This window comes from Pinus tabuliformis, chromosome X (genome assembly GCF_031772625.1).
Source record: "Pinus tabuliformis cultivar Carrire ecotype Pingquan chromosome X, CPIR1, whole genome shotgun sequence".
NCBI lineage: Eukaryota > Viridiplantae > Streptophyta > Pinopsida > Pinales > Pinaceae > Pinus > Pinus tabuliformis.
In genome coordinates, this window is record NC_142308.1 from 1,697,481,085 (window position 1) to 1,697,505,343 (window position 24,259).

A 24,259-nucleotide genomic window follows, 5' to 3' on the forward strand; every position below is an offset into this window, starting at 1 on the left:
TCAATTCCTTCAACTTGGTAAGGAGTGAGGTGGTTGCAAGAAGGCTAAGTGAGAAGGCTAAGGCCTCATTAACGATACCCCCTTAGGACTTTAGTACAACATGCATGCCTTCGTTCTTACAAGGTACTCGGCTACAAGAGAACTGCGAGGTGACACGTTTTAACCTTTGTTCTAAACTCAAATTTAGGGAAATTGAATGATAGTTGAGGAAGGTTGTCCTAAATATCTATCAACCAAGCTTATGCTTGGAGGTAAATTTTAGAGAGACCAAAAATGCAAATTAAGTTAATGCAATTGCTTCAATGAGATTGTCAATTTAAAAAACGCTTCCAATGTGAAATGTCTTATGAATATCAATTAGAAAATACCATTCCACTTATATGATCAAATTAATTGATTAATAAAGTGTGTTTAGAGTGTTAAATGACCAATGAAGCAAATTTGATTTACTCAATGAAAGCAAATGACAATTAAATCAAGAATTAGATCAAGAACATACTTCAATGTAAGTGCAAATTAGACAAGTGAACAATGAAATTACTCAATGCACAAACGCAAGTTACATCAAGTAGATGACAAGTGATTGAAGCTACTTATATAATGAGAGCTAGATATTAGTTCTAGAAATTAAGCGAATTAAGGTAACAACGCAAAATGAACAAGTTAGTGATTAGATCTAATGACTAAATTAGAAAAAGAAATGAAGATAAGTGCATTAGTTTGTTGTGTTCTCTACCAGATTCATGGGATAGTCTAGTTATTGCAATAGGTAGCAATGCAACTGCCTTGCAATTTGATGAAATAGTCTCATCCTCGTTGATGGAGGAGATGAGATGGAAAAATATGGAGAGCCAGAATGGCGATGCCTTGTCTGTACGAGGATGGTCCCAGAACAGAAACAAAAATAAGTCATCAACTGGGAGATCTAAATCTCCAGGAAAACCTATAAAGGTGGTGTGCTGGAAATGCTCTGAAAAAATTAGAAAGTGTTAATTGTTAAGAAATATTGATTCACCCCCCGCTCAGTATTTCCAACAAAAATCACATTTAATTTGGTCAAAATAACTCAAAATAGCAAAATTTGAATTTTCCTAAATTTTGGCCATCTGGGCATTGGTTCTCTAGTCTAGATCTAATTTTTTACTTCTCTAGAATTTTACTGCATAACTGAATATATCAAATCTGAATTTTTTTTTAATAATTCACCTAAAAGACTATAAGAGGAGGTGACACAACCTACCCAGGCTACCCATGTCACCAGTAGAGGACTTGGTCTACCTCCTGAAGCTCCTAGTTCTTCAGCTTCTAGAGCGCAGCACAGTCCACTGCCAACTTCACCGGCATCTACATCTAGAGGGAAAGGGAAAGCTATTGCATTTTCTCGCAAGAGGGGCAGAGGAAATCAGTAGTATTAGACTTTAGTTATTTGTTTCATTTCATTGTATATGATATTGTGACTCATGATATGAGATACATTATTATATTTTTTGTTGATATTTTGAGGCTGAGTTGGGACTCAGGAGTCAGGACTTACTATTCAAGACATGATTCACTTTTATGTGTGATGTAGCACTAGAAATTATATTACACATCTTATATATTAGTTCTTTTATCATATTTATGCCTCAATGTATTTATTTTATGTTGTAGATGCTTTAGATATTAAAAGAATTGGAAAAAAATGAATATTTTTGTATTTTATGATTTTTTCCCGATTATTTCCCGATTTTTTCTGATTTTTTCCCTTGCCAATAATATCCCGATAACAATAACTACAACATTGATATATATTGCGTTTCCTCGTTTCCAAAATTTGGGGGGCCACGTTTCGTACCCATTCCCATTTCGAAAACTCGTACTCATTTCCCCGTATCGTGCAACTTAGGCTAATTGACAAATTAGATAATTTACCCTAAGTATTTTGTGGATTGATTCATTGGCACGTGTATCTTTAAGCACTTGCCTTGTATTAAGATTGTTCTCTAATTGTTGTTAAGTATTGTTGTCATAAGGAGTAATCATAATTTGAGTACTTAAACATGTAAACAATCTTAACTCAAGTAATTTCATTCATCATCTTTGCACGAGCATTCTATGATCTAGATTGCACTAAAAACTTACCTCCTAGTATAAGCTAGATTGATAGACTCTTAGGGCAGCTCTTTTCTGAATAGCTTGAGGGATTCATCCCTTCTTAGTGGTTAACATAGTGACCTTGTAGTCATCATAGCCATAGTCTTTGCAGCACCGGAGGCACTGGGTGGTTGGAACACAGGGGGAAGTATCATTAATCAGGCCTTTGCCTGCTTCCATCCCACAACCTACTCTGAAGATTGTTTCTAAAAAGAGTTAAGGAAGAGTTTCAACTTAGAATAGTCATTTAATCTAAAATTTACCTGCATTCTTTCATCACACCTAGCTCTTAGGACTTGCATCCCATATAGGTTAGTTTATCATATCAAGCAGCGGGTGTCCATCTGGTTACTTGGCATTAATTTACATTAAGCAAGAATTGTGACTCCATAAGGCACTGGTCTCATACTTAAAATCTAATCTAATCATTAATCTTGCTAAATTTAACCAAGTAGCTAGGCCACTCATCCGTGTCTCCCAAACAAGTTGGTTCCCAACTTGTTTTCCTTCACCTCATTTCCATAGGGACTACCCCCCATAGCCTGTTATTCGGAAACAACTAGAACGAAGTGGGTGGGGATTAGAGTGACAACCCCACCTTGAGCGGTTGTCGCAGTGCCTGTACAATTTGAGCAACAACACGCACAATTGGCAGCATGAAATTCTAAGAAAAGGCAACACGAAAATCGAGGATTCAATGTATTAATTGCAACAGAGACAAAATTTGAGGACTATCAACACAAATTTCTAAGAGTTATGGGCACGAATTCCAAGGAGATAAGTAGTGCATTTATTGTTGTAAATTATTGTTGTAACAATTTCTCTAATGAATAAAAAATTTATCTTTCTCATTGGATTCCCTTCAAGGTTTTTCTAGGGTCTATTGACCAAAAATCTCATGTAACAATTTTGTGGGTTGCTTGTGTTTTATCTCAACAAAAGGCAAAAGATAGATTAGATTCATGTGTTTCAATTTTTGAAATATTTATGTTTATGACAACAGTAAATAAACATGTTGGTTGGGCATTAAACATGATGTGACTTCACTAAACTTGAAACCGGGTTGGGTCTAAGTTAAAATTTCTACACAAGTCGACCTAGCCAATGACGGGTCGGCCCCACAATTGAAAAATTGCACCGCAAAGATCAGTATATACAGACATTAAGGAGGCACTTAGGCAATTTGATCAAGTATACATTTTTTTTGTTCTAGGGCAGTGAAGGTGTGGTTTTGATGTTCATAACTCATGAACTAGGGAGTGAAGTAAAGTTGAGTTTGAAATAGCATTTTGTGGAAGGATTTTGGCACGTCTTTTGAAGGGTTCTTGTCATTTTTTTTGGGAATGGTTTCTGGTTTGTTCCAAGTTTGATTTAGAGGACCAAATTCTAAGCAAAGGGAGGCCAAGTTCTGGAAAAACTTCAGGGCCAAATTCTAAGCTAAGTTGCAAGGTTGAATTTTGAGCTAATTTACAGGGCCAAATCTCGAGCTAATTGCAGGGCCCAATTCCTTTAGGGCCGAGTCTCAAGGTTGTATTGCAATATCAAATTATGTTTTGCAAACCAAAGTTTAAGGCATTGTTTTGAAAAACGGTCGATTTGAAACCGACTCGGCCGACTTGGTCTGAGTCATGCCGCCAGCGGGTCGACTCGACCTCCAAACTAGAACGGTCGACCAGGTTATTACCGAGCCGGCCGAGTTGTCTAACGACTCGGCCAACTCGGTAATAACCCGATCGACTCGATTTCAGCGGCCCGAAAAAGCTAGAACAACGATTTCTTTTTTAAAAGTGTTTTTTCGGGACCCCAAACCCATTTCTAATTTTTCTTAGGTTCTTTGCGGTCCATTCCCCTCTCCTAAACCCTATCAAACCCACGCAACCCCTCTCATTTTCTCACAGCCATCTCATTGCATTTGAGTGAGAATTTCAGTGAGAGTTTGTGAAGAGTTGTGGAGTTTGTTTTTGGAGCAGTGGTGAGGAGTCTTGGGCAAGCATTGTAGCAAGAGTGAGGAGCTTCCTGGGCAGCCATCGGAGCATCATTGAGGAGTTGGTTTGTTGGAGCAACCTTGAGGAGGCAGTTTGTGCCTAGAGGTATTTTTTTTCACTTGTAAAAAATTGTTTTCGCTTATTTTTTTGTGCAAATCTGGAAATTGAAAAGAGTGTTTTTTGTGAAAGAAATGAACATTGAAGCAATGCTATTTTTTTTGTTTTCATTTTCAGACTTTTTTCTTTTCATTTCCAAGTCAATAAATGGCACCTAGAGTGAAAGATCTTGCTTGGGCATATGTTGAAATGGTTGATAGTCAAATGCATTGCAAATTTTGCCATAGAAAAATTAAAGAAGGTCCTGGGGGCATTAATAGGCTGAAACAACACTTGGTGGGGATTAGAAGCCAAATTACTCCATGTGAATCACTAGAAATTGGGGAGATTAGGAAGGATTTGTTAGCCAACTTTGAGAAGTTTAAAGAAGAAAAAGCTAGGCAAAAAGAGTTAGAGGCTGAAATTGAGAGGAAGAGGAGTATACAAAAAATGTTGGCTACCAACCCCCACTTTTATTTTGAGGGTTCTTCCTCTATCCCTTGTACTGATGCATCCAACCCCTTCTGATATGTTCCTCCCTCTTTGGAGTCTATTCAAGAAAAGGGTACGGCTAAAATGAAAAAGAAAGGTGGTATGAATATCAAAAGTTATTTCACTGTCACACCCTCCTCTCCATCAGATGCACATGGTCCTCAAGCTAGTAGAATTTTGCAACCCACTTTAGATGACCATTGGAAGAAAGAATTGAGTGAGACTACTCGTGATTACATACGTAGATGGTGGTATGATGCTGATATCCCCTTCAATGCTTCCTGTTCACCATATTATGAGCCTATGTTTGATGCCATACATGTTGTTGGAAAAGGCTTCAAAGGCCCTACTATGCATGAGATGAGGGGTATCGTTTGCAGAAAGCAATTGCCTCCATTAATGAGTATTTGAAAGATTTCAAGGACTCATGGGAAAGAACAAGATGTACCATCATGTCAAATGGATGGACTGATCAAAGGAACCGTACCATCATAAACTTTTTTATCTTCTGCCCACAGAGAACCATGTTTCTAAAATCAGTTGATGCATCTGATAAGATAAAAGATGGACAATTGTCGTTTCAGCTATTGGATGAGGTTGTTGAGCAGGTGGGAGTGGCTAATGTTGTTCAAGTCATCACAAATAATGCCTCTAACTATGTTCTTGTTGGTAAACTGTTAGAGGGAAAACACAGAGCCATCTTTTGGACCCCATGTGCGGCACATTGCATAGACCTCATGCTTGAGGATATTGGCAAATTAGATTGGGTCAAAAACATTGTAGATCATGCCAAAAGCACAACAAAATTTATTTACAATCATTCATGGATTTTGAGCCCTATGAGGAGACACACAGGGGGCAGGGATATTATTAAGCCTGCCATCAGTAGATTTGCTACTCATTTTTTGGCATTGCAATCTATGCTTTCACAACATAGAAACTTGCAAAAGTATTTTCCAGTGAAGAATGGAATCAAGCCAATGGTCTCTCAAAGAGGAAGGCAAAGAATTGAAAAAGAAAGTTAATGAAGAAATATTTTGGAGAAAGGCAGCAGATATTGTGAAGCTTGTTGAGCCACTGGTTAAGGTGTTGCGGTTGGTGGATGGGGAAAGATTGGCTATGGGCTTCATTTATGTAATATCCCTAACCCGGAATATTCCTCAAACCCCAATAAAATCTCAACCAGAAAAACGCACAAGTGGTATAGTAGCCGAGAAAATCACAGAGATATAATAACAGAGATATAATAGTAGTGCAGCAACAATAATGTACATATGAAATATAAACAGATACACAAGAAATGCAGCGAGAAATGCTAAGCCATTTTATTATACTGAGTAGATGAATGAGTACAGAGGTAATCAGAAGGATGGCACCTCGACTTGCATAAGGCAAGTGAAAAAATACACTCAAAATAACAAAAGAATGGCCTCACACTAATCTGCGTCCCAACTGTTGGGAAACTGTCGTGCTGCTGCTGCTACTGGTGGAAATCGAATGAGGATTTGGGGTTGTTCCCCTCCTCAGAAAAGGCTGAAACTCTCGAATCGGACTCTACTCAAGAAACCCAGAAAAACCCAGAGAGTTTTTCTGAAATGGCTGACCCCCGAAAATCACCCCCTTGGGGTTCTGCGCAGTCCCTCTATGCTCTGCGCTGCCACTGAATGAAACCCCCCAGAAAACTGCCTGAAACACCTGCCAAAACTCTCCAATATGCAAGAGTTGATTCCCTACTCTACCTCTCAGCACAAATCCTCCTGCAAACCCTCAACCCAAGCTCCTGCCAGAAAGAACTACGTCCTCCTTTCAGTGCTGTGCAGTCCTCCAAAACGCTGATGAAACTGTTGTTGAAATGCTGATGAAACTACTGCTGGAATGCCAATGGAAATACCTTGCTCGAGCAGGCACTCGAAGTCCCCCGGGGCTAAGGGTGAGATCTCCGAACGGAGACACTCAATGCACTAAACAGTGCTACAGACTAGCTAAACAGCGAGTGTGCTCTAAGTCGAAATGACTATCACAAATGCTCATAACCGGAATGATCAAAATGAGGGGACTCCTCTTTCTTTTATAGCCTTTGCCTCTCTCAATCCCAAGGCTCACCTTCTCCTGCGTGATTCCCCTCTTGCCACGTGTTCCTTCCCTCCTGCGCAGTTCCTCCATGTGTCTGCGTGGGCTCTATTTCTGCGTCCCCCTTTGGCCCCCTTGGCTCCCCTTTAAGTCACAACATTGTGCTACTAGGAAGTGACTTTTTATTCTAAAAGTGAGTTATATCCAGCTTTCTCACTTTTTATTTATAAATAACTATAGAAGGCAAAAACTTGAACAAAATCGAATATTCCAACTAGCCACAGCTAATTAGGAATATTACAGTCTCCCCCAGCAAAATCTTGCTTGTCCTCAAGCAACTGAAGCGATGGATGTTGTAAGACCTTCTCACTCTCCCAAGTGGCATCCTCATACGGCAAATTCTTCCACCTCACCAAGAATTCCCGGACTGTCCTGCTCCGCAATTGCCTCTCCCTGGTATCAATGATAGCCTCTGGCTGCAATACCAAATGCCCCTCATCATCCATGGGTGGTAGCTCATCTGTCGCTGTCACCTGTCGCCCCAATGCCTTCTTCAGGCATGATACATGAAAAATGTTATGAATCTTGCTACCTTGGGGCAACTACAACTCATATGCAACCTGTCCAATCCTGCGTATCACCCCTATATGGCCCATAAAAGCGGGGCTTGAGCTTCTCAGCCCCCTTCTGCTTCAGTGACGGTTGTCGGTATGGCTGTAACCGTAGGTAGACCATGTCTCCTACCTCGAACTGCCTCTCCACCCAACCCCTGTCGGCATACAGCTTTTGTTGGTTCTGTGCTGTAGCCATGTTATCCTTGAGAGCTCGGAGGATATCCTGACTCCCTTGGATCCAAATCTTGGCTCTAAGAGCCCTGCTATCACCAAACATCACGTCAACAAAAGATAAAGGATGATACCCATATAAGGCATAGAATGGTGACATACCAATGGACATGTGATGTGAAGTGTTGTAGCAGTACTCCCCTAATTGCAACCACTTCAACCATGCTCGTTGTTGCCCACTGACATAGTTACGCAAGTAGCCCTCCAGCCACTTGTTAACTATCTCTGTCTGCCCATCCGTCTGTGGGTGATAACTGGTACTCGGTGTCAACTCCGTCCCCACCAATCGGAAAAGCTCCTGCCGAAACCCGCCCATGAAACGGCTATTCCTATCACTGACGATGGTCTTAGGAAGACCGTGTAGCCTGAAGATATCTCTAAAGAACAGCTCGGCCACCTGCACTGCTATACAGTGTGCGGATATGGCAAAAAAATGTGCATACTTTGTCAATCGATCAACGACGACAAAGATACAATCCTTGCCCTATACCATGGGCAACCCTGTGATGAAGTCCATCGAAATACTCTCCCATTTCCCCTCCGGGATGGGAAGAGGCTGCAATAAACCTGCGGGATGGCTCACCTCCCCCTTGTTCCTCTGGCAAACATCGCACTCCCGGATGTGCTGGAGTACATCCTCCTTGAGGCCCTTCCATGAGAACCTCTCTCTGATGGCCCTGTAGGTTTTGGTAAACCCCTGATGTCCTGCCAAAGGTGAATCATGTGATGCCTGGAGTATTTTTTTCTTGAGCTGAGACCCGTCAGTCAAGAAGATCCGGTCACTGTAATAGATGATCTCATCGACCACCATGTACCTGTCATTTGCCACCTACCCATCCAGAACCTCACATGCAAACCTGTCCTTGGAGTACTCTATTAAGAGTCGAGCCCTCCAATCTGTATCCAAGCTCATAAGAGACAACGTGGCTGGTCTACGTGAAAGGGCATCTGCTACCACATTGTTTTTACCCTTGACATACTCAATGTCAAAGTCATATGCTTGGATCTTACTGCTCCACTTCTGTTGCCTCTCCTGTAGCTGCTTCTGCTCCAAAAAGAACTTGACGCTGTTGTGATCAGTCCTCACCCTGAACCTGTTACCCACCAAATACTGTCGGTACTTAGCCAATGCATGCAGGATGGCTAGCATCTCCTTGTCGTATATGGAATACAACCTCTCGTGCGGAAGGAGCTTCCGGCTCTCAAAGGCTATAGGGTGACCTCCCTGCATCAATACTGCGTCGATCCCCTCTCCTGACGCATCACACTCCAAAACAAATGGCTGCGTAAAATCTGGCAACGCAAGCACTGGGAAACTGCTCATAACCTCCTTAAGCCTGTCAAAGGCTCGATGCGCTGTATCCGACCAACTGAATGCCCCCTTCCTCGTCAAATCTGTCAGGGGTGCAGCAAGTTGTGAGAAACCTTTGACGAGATCCCGATAGCAAGTACAAATGTCGATGAATCCTCGAAGTTCCGTCACATTTCTCGGCTCCGACCATTCTCTGATGGCCCTGATCTTCTCCCCATGGACTCTCACTTCGTCCACCCCTATGATGTGTCCCAGATACAACATCTTCGTCAACCCAAACTCACACTTGGATAGTTTTGCATAGAACTGCTGCTCTTGTAGGATATGCAATACTGTCTCAATGTGCTAGAGATGCTCCTCCCATGTCCTATTGTAAATGAGAATATCATCGAAGAATACCAACACAAACTTCCTCAAGTGACCACGGAAGATGTGATTCATGCAGGAATGAAATGTAGCTGGGGCGTTGGTTAGCCCAAAGGGCATCACCAAGAACTCAAAGTGCCCATAGTGACACCGAAAGGCGGTCTAGGGAATGTCCTGCTCCCTCACGCGAATCTGATGGTACCCAGATCTCAGATCAATCTTTGAGAAGAAACATGCCCCTCTCAACTTGTCCGTCAACTCATCGATCCTGGGTATGGGGTACCTGTTCTTCAAGGTCTTCTTGTTCAGGGCCCTGTAGTCAATGCACATCCTCAATGTACTGTCCTTCTTCTTCGCCAACACCACAGAAGAAGCAAAAGGACTCGTGCTCGGTCGAATATGCCCAAAAGCCAGCAACTCATGGATAGCTCGCTCAATCTCATCCTGATAGGCTTTGGGGTGCCTATAAGGGGTTGTAATCACGGCCTGTATGCCCTACTCAATCTCGATGGTGTGCTCAAACCCCCGATCTGGTGACTGTCCTGGTGGAATCTCCCCAAACATTATGGCATACCGATCAAGGATAGACTATATCTCTAGATGTACCGTCTGCCCTATAGTCCCTGCCTCTGATGCACGCAGCTCCACTGCCCACTTTATGTCTCCCTTTCAGAAGACTGCCTCCATCCGATGAGCCGAAACAGTCTGAGGCGGATAGGTGTGTTGTCCCCGTATCTTCTCATGCCTCCCTGCCTTCTCATCATCCCACTCCATCTCTAGGATCTTCCAATCTGTCATGACCTTCCCTAGAGTGATAAGCCACTAAACACCCAATATCATGTTGGTGTTTGGAATATCAACCACAAAAAAGTGGTCAGTCAATGTGTAGGTGCCCATTGTCACTGAAAGCTCTGGAACATAACGAGCACACGTCATGGTCTGATCTCCTAGGACCAAGATTGAAAACCCATTGAAGTTCTCTGTCTGTATACCTCTCCACTCAACCATATGTGCATCGATGAAGTTGTGGGTCGCCCCACTGTCCACCAAAACTGATACTCATTGGCCACTTATTGTCCCTCGTATGCGTAGCATCAGATACTTGGGAACTCCTCGCAATGTTGCAAGGGCCCCTCCGGTGGGTGCAAAAGATGCACCACCTGCTGCTGGCGGTGGAGGTGGCAAAGGTCCCTGTACGGCATGGCTATCTCCTGCCTCAACATCATCCTCGTCATCCTCCTCTCCACTACTCTCAGGAAAGACTTCAATAAATGTGCCTTGCCATCAGCACATCTATGCTCTGGTGCCCATGGCTCCTGACAAGTGAAGCATAACCGCTTCTTCTTCAGCTCCCTCCTGGCATCATCATCAAGTTGTACTCGTCTTGGATTCCCCTTTGGAGGTGGAATCCTCACATCCTTCCCCTTAGACTGAAAAGTCTATCTCTGGGGGTAAAGTGTCCGGGTCCTAGGTAAGAAATCTTGTAAGTCCCGGGTCCTGCTGATGGCGTACTGGAGTGTGGCTGGTCTAGTGGATCGAACTAAACCTCGAAGTGGCTTTGCCAACCCCTCAACATACATCTAGACCCTTCGTGTCGTGGATAGGTCTAGCACCATCACAGAGACCCTCAAGAAATCTGCAATGTAGGTCTCTGGGCTCCTTGTCTGTTTGAGCCTCGTCAGCTCAACAAAATGCTGCTCTGGATCCTTCCGATCAAATCGCTCCATCAGCCTCCTGGTAAACTCGGCATATGTCGTCACTGTGGAGTGCCCTAGTGTAACCATCCCATGAAACCACCAATACTGGGCCTCACCATCCAAATGCAATGTTGCCACCTTGATGGCCTTTTCTCCGACATCTGGTTAAGCTGGAAATAGATGTCCATCTTCTCCACCCAAGACTTTGCCGAACTGTTTGATGACCCATCAAACGTAGGCAAGTGGAATCTACTTGCTGCACAGTGGGTGTCACCATCATGGTAATGTCGGTATCCTCTGTGATGGTCGCGGGGTCTACTATCCCGCTGGAGCTGAACAAATCTCTGAATGAGAGGGCCTCCCTGAACTCCTGCCCATAGGCCTAGTACTCTGCAAAATAATCGCCCATATGTCCAGTCTCTGCCTCCTACTGGGCTCCTGCCCCCGCGTCTGCCCCTAGGAAAGTAGGCATGGTAGAGCGTGTAAGGGCATGCGAGGCCACCTGCTGAGTAGTATCACGCTGCTTTGGAAAACGGTGGGATGCACCCGATCCCTCACCAACCTGGAAAACCTGTGGGCTCTCACGCTGTCTAGCCTCTACGGCCGTGAATCTCTGCCCCATCACCTTAATCTGCCTCGACAGATCCTGCATTGATTTGAGGAGCATATCCACAAAATCTCTTCCCGTCATCATCTGCCATCGAATCCTCCTGCTCTGCGTCCACTACAAGCTCCCTCTGTCCTGTGTCCACCACAGGCTCCTCCTGCTTTGCGTCCATCACCAGAACACAGTCTCCCTCTCCGTAGGTGTTCTCCAACCTACGCCCAGTGTCTCTATATCTCCTACCTTTGTAACAAATGTAGGGCTTTCCCCTGGTGTCATAGATTGCTAACTCCACAGGCTGAGCCAGATCTATGCTCTGATACCACTGTAATATCCCTAACCCGGAATATTCCTCAAACCCCAGTAAAATCTCAACCAGAAAAACGCACAAGTGGTATAGTAGCCGAGAAAATCACAGAGATATAATAGTAGTGCAGCAACAATAGTGTACATATGAAATATAAACAGATACACAAGAAATGCAGCGAGAAATGCTAAGCCATTTTATTATACTGAGCAGATGAATGAGTACAGAGGTGATCAGAAGGACGGCACCTCGACTTGCACAAGGCAAGTGAAGAAATACACTCAGAATAACAAAAGAATGGCCTCACACTGATTTGTGTCCCAACTGCTGGGAAACTGCCATGTTGCTGCTGGAAATCGAATGAGGATTTGGGGCTGCTCCCCTCCTCAGAAAAGACTGAAACTCTCGAATCGGACTCTACTCAAGAAACCCAGAAAAACCCAGAGAGTTTTTCTGAAATGGCCGACCCCCGAAAATCACCCCCTTGGGGTTCTGCGTAGTCCCTCTATGCTCTGCACTGCCACTGAACGAAACCCCCCAGAAAACTGCTTGAAACTCCTGCCAAAACTCTCCAATATGCAAGAGTTGATTCCCTACTCTACCTCTCAGCACAAATCCTCCTGCAAACCCTCAACCCAAGCTCCTGCCGGAAAGAACTGTGTCCTCCTTTCAGTGTTGTGCAGTCCTCCAAAACTTTGATGAAACTGTTGTTGAAATGCTGATGAAACTACTGCTGGAATGCCAATGAAAATACCTTGCTCGAGCAGGCACTCGATGTCCCCCGGGGCTAAGGGTGAGATCTCCAAATGGAGACACTCAATGCACTAAATAGTGCTGCAGACTAGCTAAACAACCAGTGTGCTCTAAGTCGAAATGATTATCACAAACGCTCATAACTGGAATGATCAAAATGAGGGGGCTCCTCTTTCTTTTATAGCCTTTGCCTCTCTCAATCCCAAGGCTCACCTTCTCTTGCGTGATTCCCCTCTTGCCACGTGTTCCTTCCCTCCTACGCAGTTCCTCCATGCATCTACGTGGGCTCCATTTCTGCGTCCCCCTTTGGCCCCCTTGGCTCCCCTTTAAGTCACAACATTGTGCTACTAGGAAGTGACTTTTTATTTTAAAAGTGAGTTATGTCCCCCTTCCTCACTTTTTATTTATAAATAACTATAGAAGGCAAAATTTTGAACAAAATCGAATATTCCAACTAGCCATGGCTAATTAGGAATATTACAATTTATGAGGCTATGAATCAAGCAAAGGAGCAAATAAAGAGGGCATACAAGGATAAAATGGCTAAGTATGGGCCCATTTGGGCAATCATTGATGAAGATGGAACAATCAACTCCATCGTCCTATACATGCAGTTGCCAAGTTGGGTATTTTTTGAACCCATGGTATCATTATAAAGCTAAGGCGACAGGAGCTTTGAAGGGGGAGGTTAGAGATGGATTGATTGACTGCATTGATCACATGATCCCACTGGAGTGTGATCAGCTGGACATACACTGACATGTCACAACCTTCAGCAATGCCTCAGGTACCTTTGGGAAGAACCTAGCAAAGATTGCAAGGGAAGCAGATGAGCCATGTAAACAAAAATTTCAATTTTCAAATTCTTAATACTTATTTTGTTAAGTCGTTTATAATTTGAAAGTTGGATATAATTTGTAATTTTGTTAAGCTAACTCATTACACTCCTATGTTTTTTGCAGCACAATGGTGGAAGGCTTTTGGTAGCCATCGTCCTAATTTGCATAAATTTGCAATTCGTATTTTGAGTCAAACTTGCAGTGCTACTGGGTGTGAGCGCAATTTGTCTGTCTTTGGGAGGATTCACACAAAGAAGAGAAACCGTTTAGATCAAAAACAGTTAAATGATCTAGTCTATGTTCAATACAACTTCCGGCTCAGACGCAACCAATTGCTGAACAAAAGACCTGATTCAGATCCCATTGTGTTGGAAAACATTGATCCAACATCATATTGGGTAGTGGAGTGTAATCCAACAGAGTTTGATTCTGATGAGGATCTTGATTATGATTTACAGACAGTGGCATCACTCGTACAGGATGTTCAATTGAATGCAGATCCTGATCTACTTGTACCAACCTCAAGGCCAGCCCCAAGTCCTTCAGTTGCAGGCGCTTCCTCTTCTCAGCCATGACAGAAGCGCATATCTCATCTATCTCAGCTTGCAGCGGCTGCACAGCGTGCTAGTGCTACCACTTCTACAGTTGCAGTTGGAGATGATGAGGAGGAGCCATGGGCTGGCCTGTCTGACTCTGATCCAGAGGTTGAGCCAGATGATCTTGGTTCCTCTAGCAGTAGCCAGTAGTATTGGTCATAGTTTACTTTTGTTGTAGTGGCCATTTCTAGCCTCCTTGGTTATGTGTTTTTGTTTTGATCTCCATATCATCATCATGTATGTATTGGACAGTGCAGTGATTGCCATTTTGATATAATGGATATATTCATGAGCCTACTTTGATCATATGTTGCCTTCTATCTATATTCTAATGCTGTCTGTTTGGAAACATGAATGAAAATCTTTAAAATTATGTTTTTTATACAAATATATATATATATATATAATGTATTTTTTACTACAACTGAGTCATTGAAAGCAAGCCGGCCGAGTCGATACCGAGTCAGAGTCGGACTCGACCCTCGGCCGAGTCGAAGTGGACCCTCGGCCGAGTCGGAGTCGGAGTCGGAGTTTTAAAACAGTGGTTCAAGGCCAAGTTTCAGTGTTGCTTTGAGGTCCTATTGAGATCGAATTCAGGCCTGTCTTGAAGGCCAAGCCCTAATTCATCAAGACTGCCTAAACAGATGTGATAGCAAAAATTATGAGGATTGATAAGCCTAACTAAGTTTTGGTACAGCAAGTATAGTGTTGGATACAAGCTGCCAGGTTTATAAACAGAGGAGAGTATATTCGCTGGTGTGGAGCAGGCCTATCTAGGCAGAGTAAAGCTTAGCCTTTAGACAGTACTTGTGTTGCAAACCAAACTGTGGATGAAAAGCAGAGTTGTGTGGGTGGTAGGGTAGTGCTAGGCAGATTGGTGCCTAAGAACTGTGAGTCGGTGCTCACTAGGTAGTTGGTGCATCGTTTCTGTTGGGGTTGATAAACGAGGGAGTTGGTGCTGCCTTTCAGTTGGTGCTGATAAATTTGAATGCACTCTTTAATATATTAAGAAAAGCATTTAATGGTTTTCTCCCGCTTTGGGTTTCCACTTAAAAATCTCTATGTACTATACATTTTTTTTATTATGTGCTTTGCTTTATATCTTGGGATACATTTGCAACATTTTTATTGTTGGAAATTGTCAATATTGATTCACCCACCTTCCCCTCCCAAGCATTGCTGAATGTTCCAACAAAATCTCTACTTGCAATAAGTTCTACCAAAATAAATGTAGACATTGACAAAGACCTGACTTATGTAAATTATGGCGATGTAGCAAAAGTAGTATTTTCCAATGTTGTAAACATTGGCAACAGGATAAAATTGACAAGGGTCCAGAAAACCAAAAATTCGAGGAAGATCTGTAAAAATCCGCAAACATCAGCTAGGCCAAAAAAATCACGATTTTGCGATTTTTGCGCAGCAAAATCTACATGTTTGCAACACTGGTATTTTCAGAGCTTTAGCTCCCAAAACATGGTGTCAACAAAGGTGATGCTTCAGCTAAAATGATGTATGCAAATAACTTTAATCTACTGCCAAAATTTGGAACTTTGAATCCAAGTGTAGCAAGTGGATTGGAGTTCAGCCTTCATACAGTGATTTACATATATATAGATGAAGCTTTCCACAATAGGGCATCTCTCTGAGAAGAATAAATACACTGCATGAACGTCACTAACTGCTAAATGCTACAGATAAAGTAATAATGCTACAAACACAATTAAATATTATAGCAATTGGAAAATGTGACAATCTAGGCTGAAAGAACTGAACAAGAAGAAAATAGTAGGCATACCACATGATCACCACATTTAAATGGTTGATCAAGCAGACTGACTGAAGGTGAATTGGCCATAGTCCTTGTAGCAACATCCTTCGGCATTTCTGGATAGTTTTGCTTATGATTGAAGGAATCCAGCCGGCGAAAATGATAAATGTATTCACCAGTTTTTCCGACCTTCTGTCCAGGGTAGCTGTGTGAAATATCAAGAACCATTGAGGAAAGGCAACCCCCTTCTTCCTCACGTTGCAAACTAGGCTTTCTCCATATTTCACTGCAAGCTTTCTGTAGGTTATATGATATAAAAATATCATTAGTACCATTGCAAATGCACAGACCAATGATTATTTAAACATAAAATGTCATAAATCAAAAAGCAATTACGAGCCTGTGAATCCCGGGCTTCCAAGTCAATCAGTTGGTCCCAATGTCGAAGGAAATCAGAGTAGGCATTACTAAGATGACTAACATAAGAATTGAACAAATCACCAAGCCCACTACTTTCAGCATTGCCCCACTCTTGAGCCTGCACATTTTCAAATAGTTTCAATTCAAAATAAAATTAATGTATCCCCACACCATTTTAACGCACACAGCTTATTGAGTTTAATATTAAGATCTGAATCATGCATTATATCATTAGCATGCGATGTAGCAAAACATTCATTCCAGTATGTTTGATAGCAATGTGTGCAACTGCATAGCGAGGCAACACAAGGCAAAACTGGGTTGGAGAAAGGTACCAAGTTCCCTATGGCCAACAATGATCCCTTCCCTACAGTTCTCTTATCTAGTTTGAAGACATACAGGATCTATATAATAGCCAGACTTCAGATTTCCATGTCTCAAAACACCAGTAACAACCCTCTCTCTACAACTGACTGATATCTAACAAGCATAGATCCATCTTACCCTAAAGATAACAGATCAAACAAAATAGAGACATAAATATCTCAATGATTAATAGATTGGAGGTTAAGATGCACCTACGAAGGTTTCTTTTATTAGTAATGGAGTTTTATAGTTATAATGTTCCTTTATAGTTTTTTTATATTATGGTAGACTACTTTTAAGTTTTCATTTTTATGGACATCATTTTTTTCGAACCTAGAATATCAATGTTACAGACATGACACTGTTAGATTTTTAAATCTTTGATATCATAAAATCGTTGATAACATGTAAGATTTTAACCACAAGTTCAAGATCTAATTGCAATAAAACAACCACAGAAGCAATTGTAAGACAAAAGAGAGAAGAGGGAAAGTAAGACAAAAGAGAGAAGAGGGAAAGAAAAAAGTTAAAGCACTCAAATATACTAAGTAGCTGAAGGACTAATTTGAATTCCTTGTCAAGAGAAAGCTAAAGCTGCATGTATTACATTGAATAAGCGCGAGCGGGATTAAATCGGTGTGGGGAACAAAGCGGAAAAAATCGGAAAAAGCGGGAAAAAAGCGTTTGGCACAAAATATTCATTTTTTTTTCATTTTTTTTCAATTTTTTTAATATCTAAACCATCTACAACATAAAATAAATACATTGACACATAAATATGATAAAAAAACTAATATATAAGATGTTTAATATCATTTCTAGCGCTAAAATCACACATAACATTGAATCATGTCCTGAATAGTAAGTCCTGACTCCTGAGGACTTGAGTCCCAACTCAGTGTCAAAATATCAACAAAAAATATGATAATGTATCTCATCATGTCATAATGTCATATACAATAAAATGAAAGTCTAATCCTATTGATTTCCTCTGCCCCTCTTGCGAGAAAATGTCACTGCTTTCCCTTTCCCTCTAGATGAAGATGCTGGTGCCTGTGCTGGTGGAAATGGCAGTGGAGTCTGACGTGCTCTAGAAGCTGAAGAAGTAGAAGTAGCAGCTACAGGAGGTAGACGGAGACCACATCCTCTACTGGTGGTAGTGGTAGCCCGGGTAGGCGGTGTCACCTCCTCCTGCTCCTCCTCCTCCTCCCCCTCCTCCTCCCCCTCATCCTGCACTAACCAATCATCAGTGGGATCCATGAGAGGCCTCTCGGTCTCAACCCTCCATTCAGCAGTGGTGTCAATCCCATCCAATGAGATGGCATCCATATCAGGTGTCCTCTCTAGTTGCCTCACCCACAATCGAAGATTGTAGTAGACATAGACCATGTCATTAAGTCTATGGGACTCCAACCTGTACAAAGTTCATGAAATAATAATTAATAATTAATATTATAAAAAAAATATTGTTTAATGAATTCAAAAATTTATTTGGAAATTTGCAATATTTTAAATGTTTAAGTGTTAACCTATTGCGCTTCTTGTTGTGTATTTTTTCAAATACACTCCAATTGCGCTCACATCCTGAGGAGCTGCATGTTTGGCTGAGGATGCGTACGGCAAGCTTTTGCAAAAGGGGTACTCTGCCACCATACATCTTCCACCATGCGTCTACAACAAAATTACAAATAAAATTTTAAATAAACATAAGAAAAAAATGGAATTTGAAGAGAATGAAATTTGAAACAAAGTTACAAAGTACAAACTAAAAAATACCTGGCATTTTAATCGTCCTATCAATGATAGCCATCTCAAAGCCAAATGTGCCACCTGCCATCTTATATGTCTCTATTTGTTTAGAGATCTCCATACGTTGTTCTGGAGATCGCACCATCTTCTGGACACAGGATAAGAATCCATCCATGATCTCAGCATCAAAATCAAACCCACATGCATAAGAAAATGCAGGGTTCAGGAAAAGCCCAGCAGCATGAATGGGACGATGGAGTGTGTTGTTCCATCGCTCATCAATCACTTCCCATAGAAGGAGTTGTTTCTGAAACCCATCATCTCCCTTATCATCATAGTAGGACCGAATGGCTTCTTTGGCCCTGTCCATGGCTTCATACAAATAGCCCATTGCGGGCTTCTCACCATCAACCAACCGAAGAACCTTCACCAAAGGTTCAGTAACGGCGCACACCTCCTGCACTCCTGCCCAGAAGTCTTCCTGGTATGAAACTAGTCTGCACACAGCCTCTCCTTCTGGTTTGCGGCTCATTGACGAAGCACGCCACTCCTCTGAAAGAAACATTCTCTTCAAATCCCACATAGAATTCAAGAGGGATTGAAGAGATATGAAACTCGTCGCAAACCGTGTAATGGCGGGGCACACCAACTTTTTGTTGTTGGTGCATTTTCTCATTAAGCTAAGCACAGATGTATGATTGTAAATAAATTTTGTGATGCCTTTTGATGAGTCAACAATATCTTTGACAAAGGGAATTTTCCCTATGTCCTCTAACATCAAATCAATACAATGGGCAGCACAAGGTGTCCAAAATAAAGTAGGATGCCTGTCCATCAGCATTCTACCAGCAGCAACATAATTTGCAGCATTGTCCGTTATGACTTGGACAACATTTTCTGCACCCACCTCCAAAATAAACACATCCAGCAAATCACATAAAGTTCTTGCATCTTTGATTTGATGAGTTGCATCAATAGATTTGATAAACATAGTCCCCTTGGGACAACTAACCAAGAAGTTTATAAGGGTTCTCCCCTTTTGGTCAGTCCAACCATCTGACATAACAGTGCATCCTGTTTGTGCCCATGATGCCCTAAAATCCTCCAATCTTTGGGTGCAGTCACGCTTTTCATCTTGAAGAATCCGGCCTCTGAAATCATGATAAGAAGGGATTTTGTACCCCGGGCCAACACTGGCAATAGCATCAACAGCAGGTTGGAAAAATGGATTATTCCTTACAATGCTGAAAGGAATATCACTCCAGAGGAGAAATTTTGCCATCAACCTATCAGCTTGTTCTTTTTCAGTTCTTTTTAGCATTGAACCGATAGTTGGTTGTGAACCAGGTGTGGTTCGAGGAACAAAAAATGATGATGCAGCTACCGGATTGACTGACGTTGCAGTAGAACCAGTGCCACTTGGCCCACTTCCTTCAGCTGACCTTTTTAGTTGCCTTTTGAGTTCTTCTTTGGCCTCTCTAGCGTGCTCTAATTCTCCCAATGCTCTCATGGCTCTTTGGATAAGTTCAGGATTTGTATTTATACAGGGCCCCACATCATGTCCAGGGATTTGTGCAAGGTGATACTTCAACCTGTACACCCCCCTGCGTATCTCCTTTCCACACAACTTGCAATACAAGTTTTGTCTATCATTCGGAGTTTTAGGTTCACCATATTCCCAGAAAGGATCCAATTTCCTTGGCATGTTTGTTTTTGATTTTTGAATTTGCAAACCTATGGAAAAATAAGGATTAGGAAATAGGAATTTAGGATTACAAATTACAATTTAGCATTTACAAAATTACAAGATACAAATTTCCAAAATCCAAAGTTCCAAAGTTCAAACCCAAGTTACCCAACCAAATGGCAAATGCCAAAATGAAAAAACATAAACAATGTTTAAAAAAAATGAAAAAAAAAATAAAAAATTGGTTCCCATAGTCATACCAAGTTACCCATCCCAAATCAATGAAAAATTACAAAAAATTCTTTAGAAACAATGAAAACAAAAGGAAAATGGTGCCCATATGAAGTTTCCCAACCAAAAACAATGAAAAACAAAGTTTTTAAACAAGGAAAACAAAAAAAAATTAATCTACATACCGTTTTTATGGACAAATTGGTGATCTCCTCTTGAAATTCTCCTACAAGCACTTGGATTCGCTCCCAAAGTGGACCCAAACCCTTCAGCTCTTCTCCTCAACGCTTCTCCTCCTCCTCCGCGCCCTCAATCAGAAATGACAAAAAAAATTCGAATTTCATAGTTATAACCCCGCTGCCCGCGCCCTCGGCGGTTTTTTCCAATTAAATCGCGCTTTTTTCGAAAAAAGCGCGCTTTTTTCGGAAAAAAAAATGCGATAAAAAAAACCGGCACTTTTTACCTATAAAACGCGGGTTTTAATTGGCCAAGGTAAAAACGCGCGCTTTTTTGAAAAAAGCGCGATAAAATTGCGCTTTTCACAACACTGGTATATACAATATAATTGCACACTAGGTGTAGTTCCTTAGTGCATGCACATGTAAATCACTAGTAAAGTGTCACTCAGTATCAGTTAACACCATCTGAAAAGCAAGAATCACAGCATCTATGAAGCTTTAATCTGCAGTAACTGATGTTGAAAGGCAGCAGCACTAATTTACTAATAACTCTTCCTATCATTTCAAGATTTACGAGAAAAGTTTTTAAATTTAAAATAGAACACAAGAATGCAAATGCTGTTTGGAAGCTCCCAAGTAATATCCAAATATTATGCAACATTTATTTCTACCAATCATATAGAATGCCATAGAAAATCAGAACGTGCAGAGAGGATTTCATATACCTTGTGGTAAACAGTGCATATTTCCAGATGCCGGCAACCTTGGCAAGTGCTATAGCTCTGCAAAAACAGAGTTGCTACGCATTCAGTTCATCTTTGTAACAAGACTCTAATGAGTTTATAGGTTTCTTGAAAAGACGCTCTCAATAGTAGTCAAAGGTCTGTACCTTTAGCATCGGAGGCAACGTCTGAGTTGACGATGCTGTTAACAAATTAGTTGCATGCTCATTCCGCTGCATTATAAGACCAACAAGGTCTGCATGCTGAACTGCAATTCCCTAGGCAAATGCAAAGTTCTCTGTTAAAACATATTGTTGCAATCACAGTATCACACTATCAGAACAATAAAAATATATTGGTGCGAGCACTATTCCAGCATAGAGGTAAATATCTGTAGCCACATAGCGCAGGATTACTAATATTGAGAAATCTCTTGGAATGAGAGAATATGGAACATTCTCTTATACATTGAATTTTGCACAGCTATATGGAATCTAAATAGCACAGTTGAGAATTATAATATATTGTCTCAAAATATATAAAGGAATATCTGGAGAATTGTATGGATAAATGGCATTTATTGATCAATAAAGATTTATCATGAGATACTGCCTAGGCTAGCAAGGCCTCTATTATAGAATAAAATAATAATTTTAAATCTGGTGTTACTGCATGACCATGACCAAAACCGTTCTTGTTAGCCTATCTGACTTGTAACTGAATTGTGAATATCATTTTCTGGAAAATGCACTTCATATTGCTTCAATTAAACACAAGTGTCAATATCAATATTTGAATGGAAAACTAGCAATGCACACCTGCGTTTGATTTGTATGTAGATAATAGATAAGGCCCGAACCAATATCTTGCAAATACCTGCCACAAGATTTAACATATGACAATTTTTTTGCATATATATACTAGAAATTCACTCAACAAGATACAGTGTTATGCTTTCTAAAGCCCTACTGCTTTTACCACATATATTAAGTATTGAAAACTATTGAATGAAAAACCAGTCCTTGAGACAAGGACAATAAAATTGATAATCTAAGCCTAATCATGTTTGTACCTGTCAGACATGAGTAGGGTATACAAGATCACTTGTGCCCTATGCTCCATGGCAGCCTGTGATGGAAACATCAAACTCCATTCCCATCAATTTCAGATATTTCAAATGTAGCAACAAAAGGAATGACAAGCAACAAATAAGTGCTTGAAAAAAGTTTTCGGTATCTACTCTGTTATAATTCTATGAATACATGGAACACCCTCAGTGCCGCTAAAAACTTATTCCGGATGCACCCATTGAAATGCATATATAAATTGTTCAAGCTAGATAAAATGTGACAGTTTCCTGAACAACAATATCAAAAGCATACTATTGAATACCTAGAAAGATGCAATGAACAAGTACATCAGAGTGTATAAAAGCTTCAATAAGCATACATCACCAACAAATATAAGACAAAGGCAAAAGTATGTTAATGAGAAATAGAATAGAAAGTTAGAGCTTTGATTTGAACTTTGACGCAATATTTCAATTTAAAACATAGAACTAACAAGCAACAACACAACAAAATATATTACCATAAAATATATTACAACACCATGCTTGACCAAAATCATGTCTCGTCTTTTCTTTCTTGCACTGAATTATTTACCAAATATAATCCCTTAAACATAAATTGGAGATCCATTGTCACTATATTCTGCCTTGTGAAAATTGGATAAATACAGCTGCAATATCATGCAACTCAGGAGCAAACTGCAGACATCTTCACCAAGCCTCTCAGTCCATATAAGTTTGCAAAATTTAGGGATAAGCCTAGTATAGTTTCAGATTTGACCATTAAGGGGTCATGATAGAAAATGCATACTTTAATGGTCATGTTATAATGTACTTTACTTAGCATCAATCTTATCAGAACCAGCTAGTTCAAACCTGTTACCCCTCATATTATAGCATGAGGATGACATATATTATTTTCATCACATTACAGGCATTTGCAAGATAATAGCTTCATAAGGATGGTACTACCATTGGGTTGTGTTACCCCTCATTTCAGCAGGGGTACATATTTTTGTAACTTTGCGTATCATCATTGTAAGTCCAATGATACAAGTCAAAAGCCTTGTAAAACCATGTGAGTTTTTGTATTTAGATGTCTTAGGCCTTTTGATGTTCGGCCATTCATGGTCCCCTTGGGCTAAGTCACAGGCCCTTTCGGCCTAGATAGGATTAGAGGGCTTTTGATGGATCTCATTGGGACACATGGTTTATGGGAGCCTTTAGTTATGTAGGGGTGATCACCAGTGTAGGGACCAGTCCAACCCATGTCGGGTGCACCTATGCCTTACTGCATTGTTATGGCCATAAAGTCAATATGTGTCCTTGGCATTGGTGCAGTATTTATCAAACAGATCTCAACATGGCAATCTCACAGTTTCAACAGTTCATATTTCCCAAGGTAGTACATATTTCCTAACACGGGTCGCAAGAGTAAAAAAGTCAATTTGGTCTCAAAATACTTAGAATAAAGTGAAGATAGCATGCCACATTGAATTTTTTTTACAAAATGTGAATGCATCATCTAAAAACAAGCAGTCAAAGTTGGTCCAGCCACACATGGGGGTTCCAAGTGGCAGAACAGGGGTAAATCTTGACAAAAAGTGGCATGCAATACATCAAAAGTGATCTACAAATTTGGTCAGACAAAACCCCAGTGGCAAATTCTTCAAATTCCCTAGAGCATTAGACATTCCTCTTTCATGCATGATGACATGACATGTGTGAGTCAAATAATGACAGTGCAAGGCTTCGACTAGACATTGGGGCTGGTGGTACATGGAAGATGAACTAAAAATAATTTAACAGTCAAGGAATCATGTCAAAATGACCAAGTGCATTGAAGATCTAACCAAGTGAGTCAAGTCAACCCTCCTACTAACCATTAAGGTCAACACAAGCAGAACGTTGGGGCTCAAAACCAGCCATTGGAAGATCAAGTGGACAAGAAAGTAGCCATTTGAAGGTTA

At 41.1% G+C, this 24,259-nt stretch overlaps 1 protein-coding gene across 2 annotated transcripts in view; it reads right to left on the bottom strand.

The window, feature by feature from the left end:
• Positions 1-24,259, bottom strand: part of EMB2411 (DNA replication helicase) — a 268,500-nt gene that overhangs the window by 83,548 nt on the left and 160,693 nt on the right. For both annotated transcript variants that reach the window (XR_016264083.1, XM_089446669.1), the window contains exons 14-19: positions 22,293-22,348; positions 22,039-22,096; positions 21,388-21,498; positions 21,224-21,280; positions 16,267-16,404; positions 15,894-16,163 (exon numbers count right to left, since the gene is read on the bottom strand). Coding sequence is in view for 1 of the 2 variants with exons in the window: in XM_089446669.1 (XP_089302795.1) it covers positions 15,894-16,163; positions 16,267-16,404; positions 21,224-21,280; positions 21,388-21,498; positions 22,039-22,096; positions 22,293-22,348 (690 nt within the window). In the remaining variant the exon portion in view is untranslated. The remainder of the gene's footprint in view (positions 1-15,893; positions 16,164-16,266; positions 16,405-21,223; positions 21,281-21,387; positions 21,499-22,038; positions 22,097-22,292; positions 22,349-24,259) is intronic.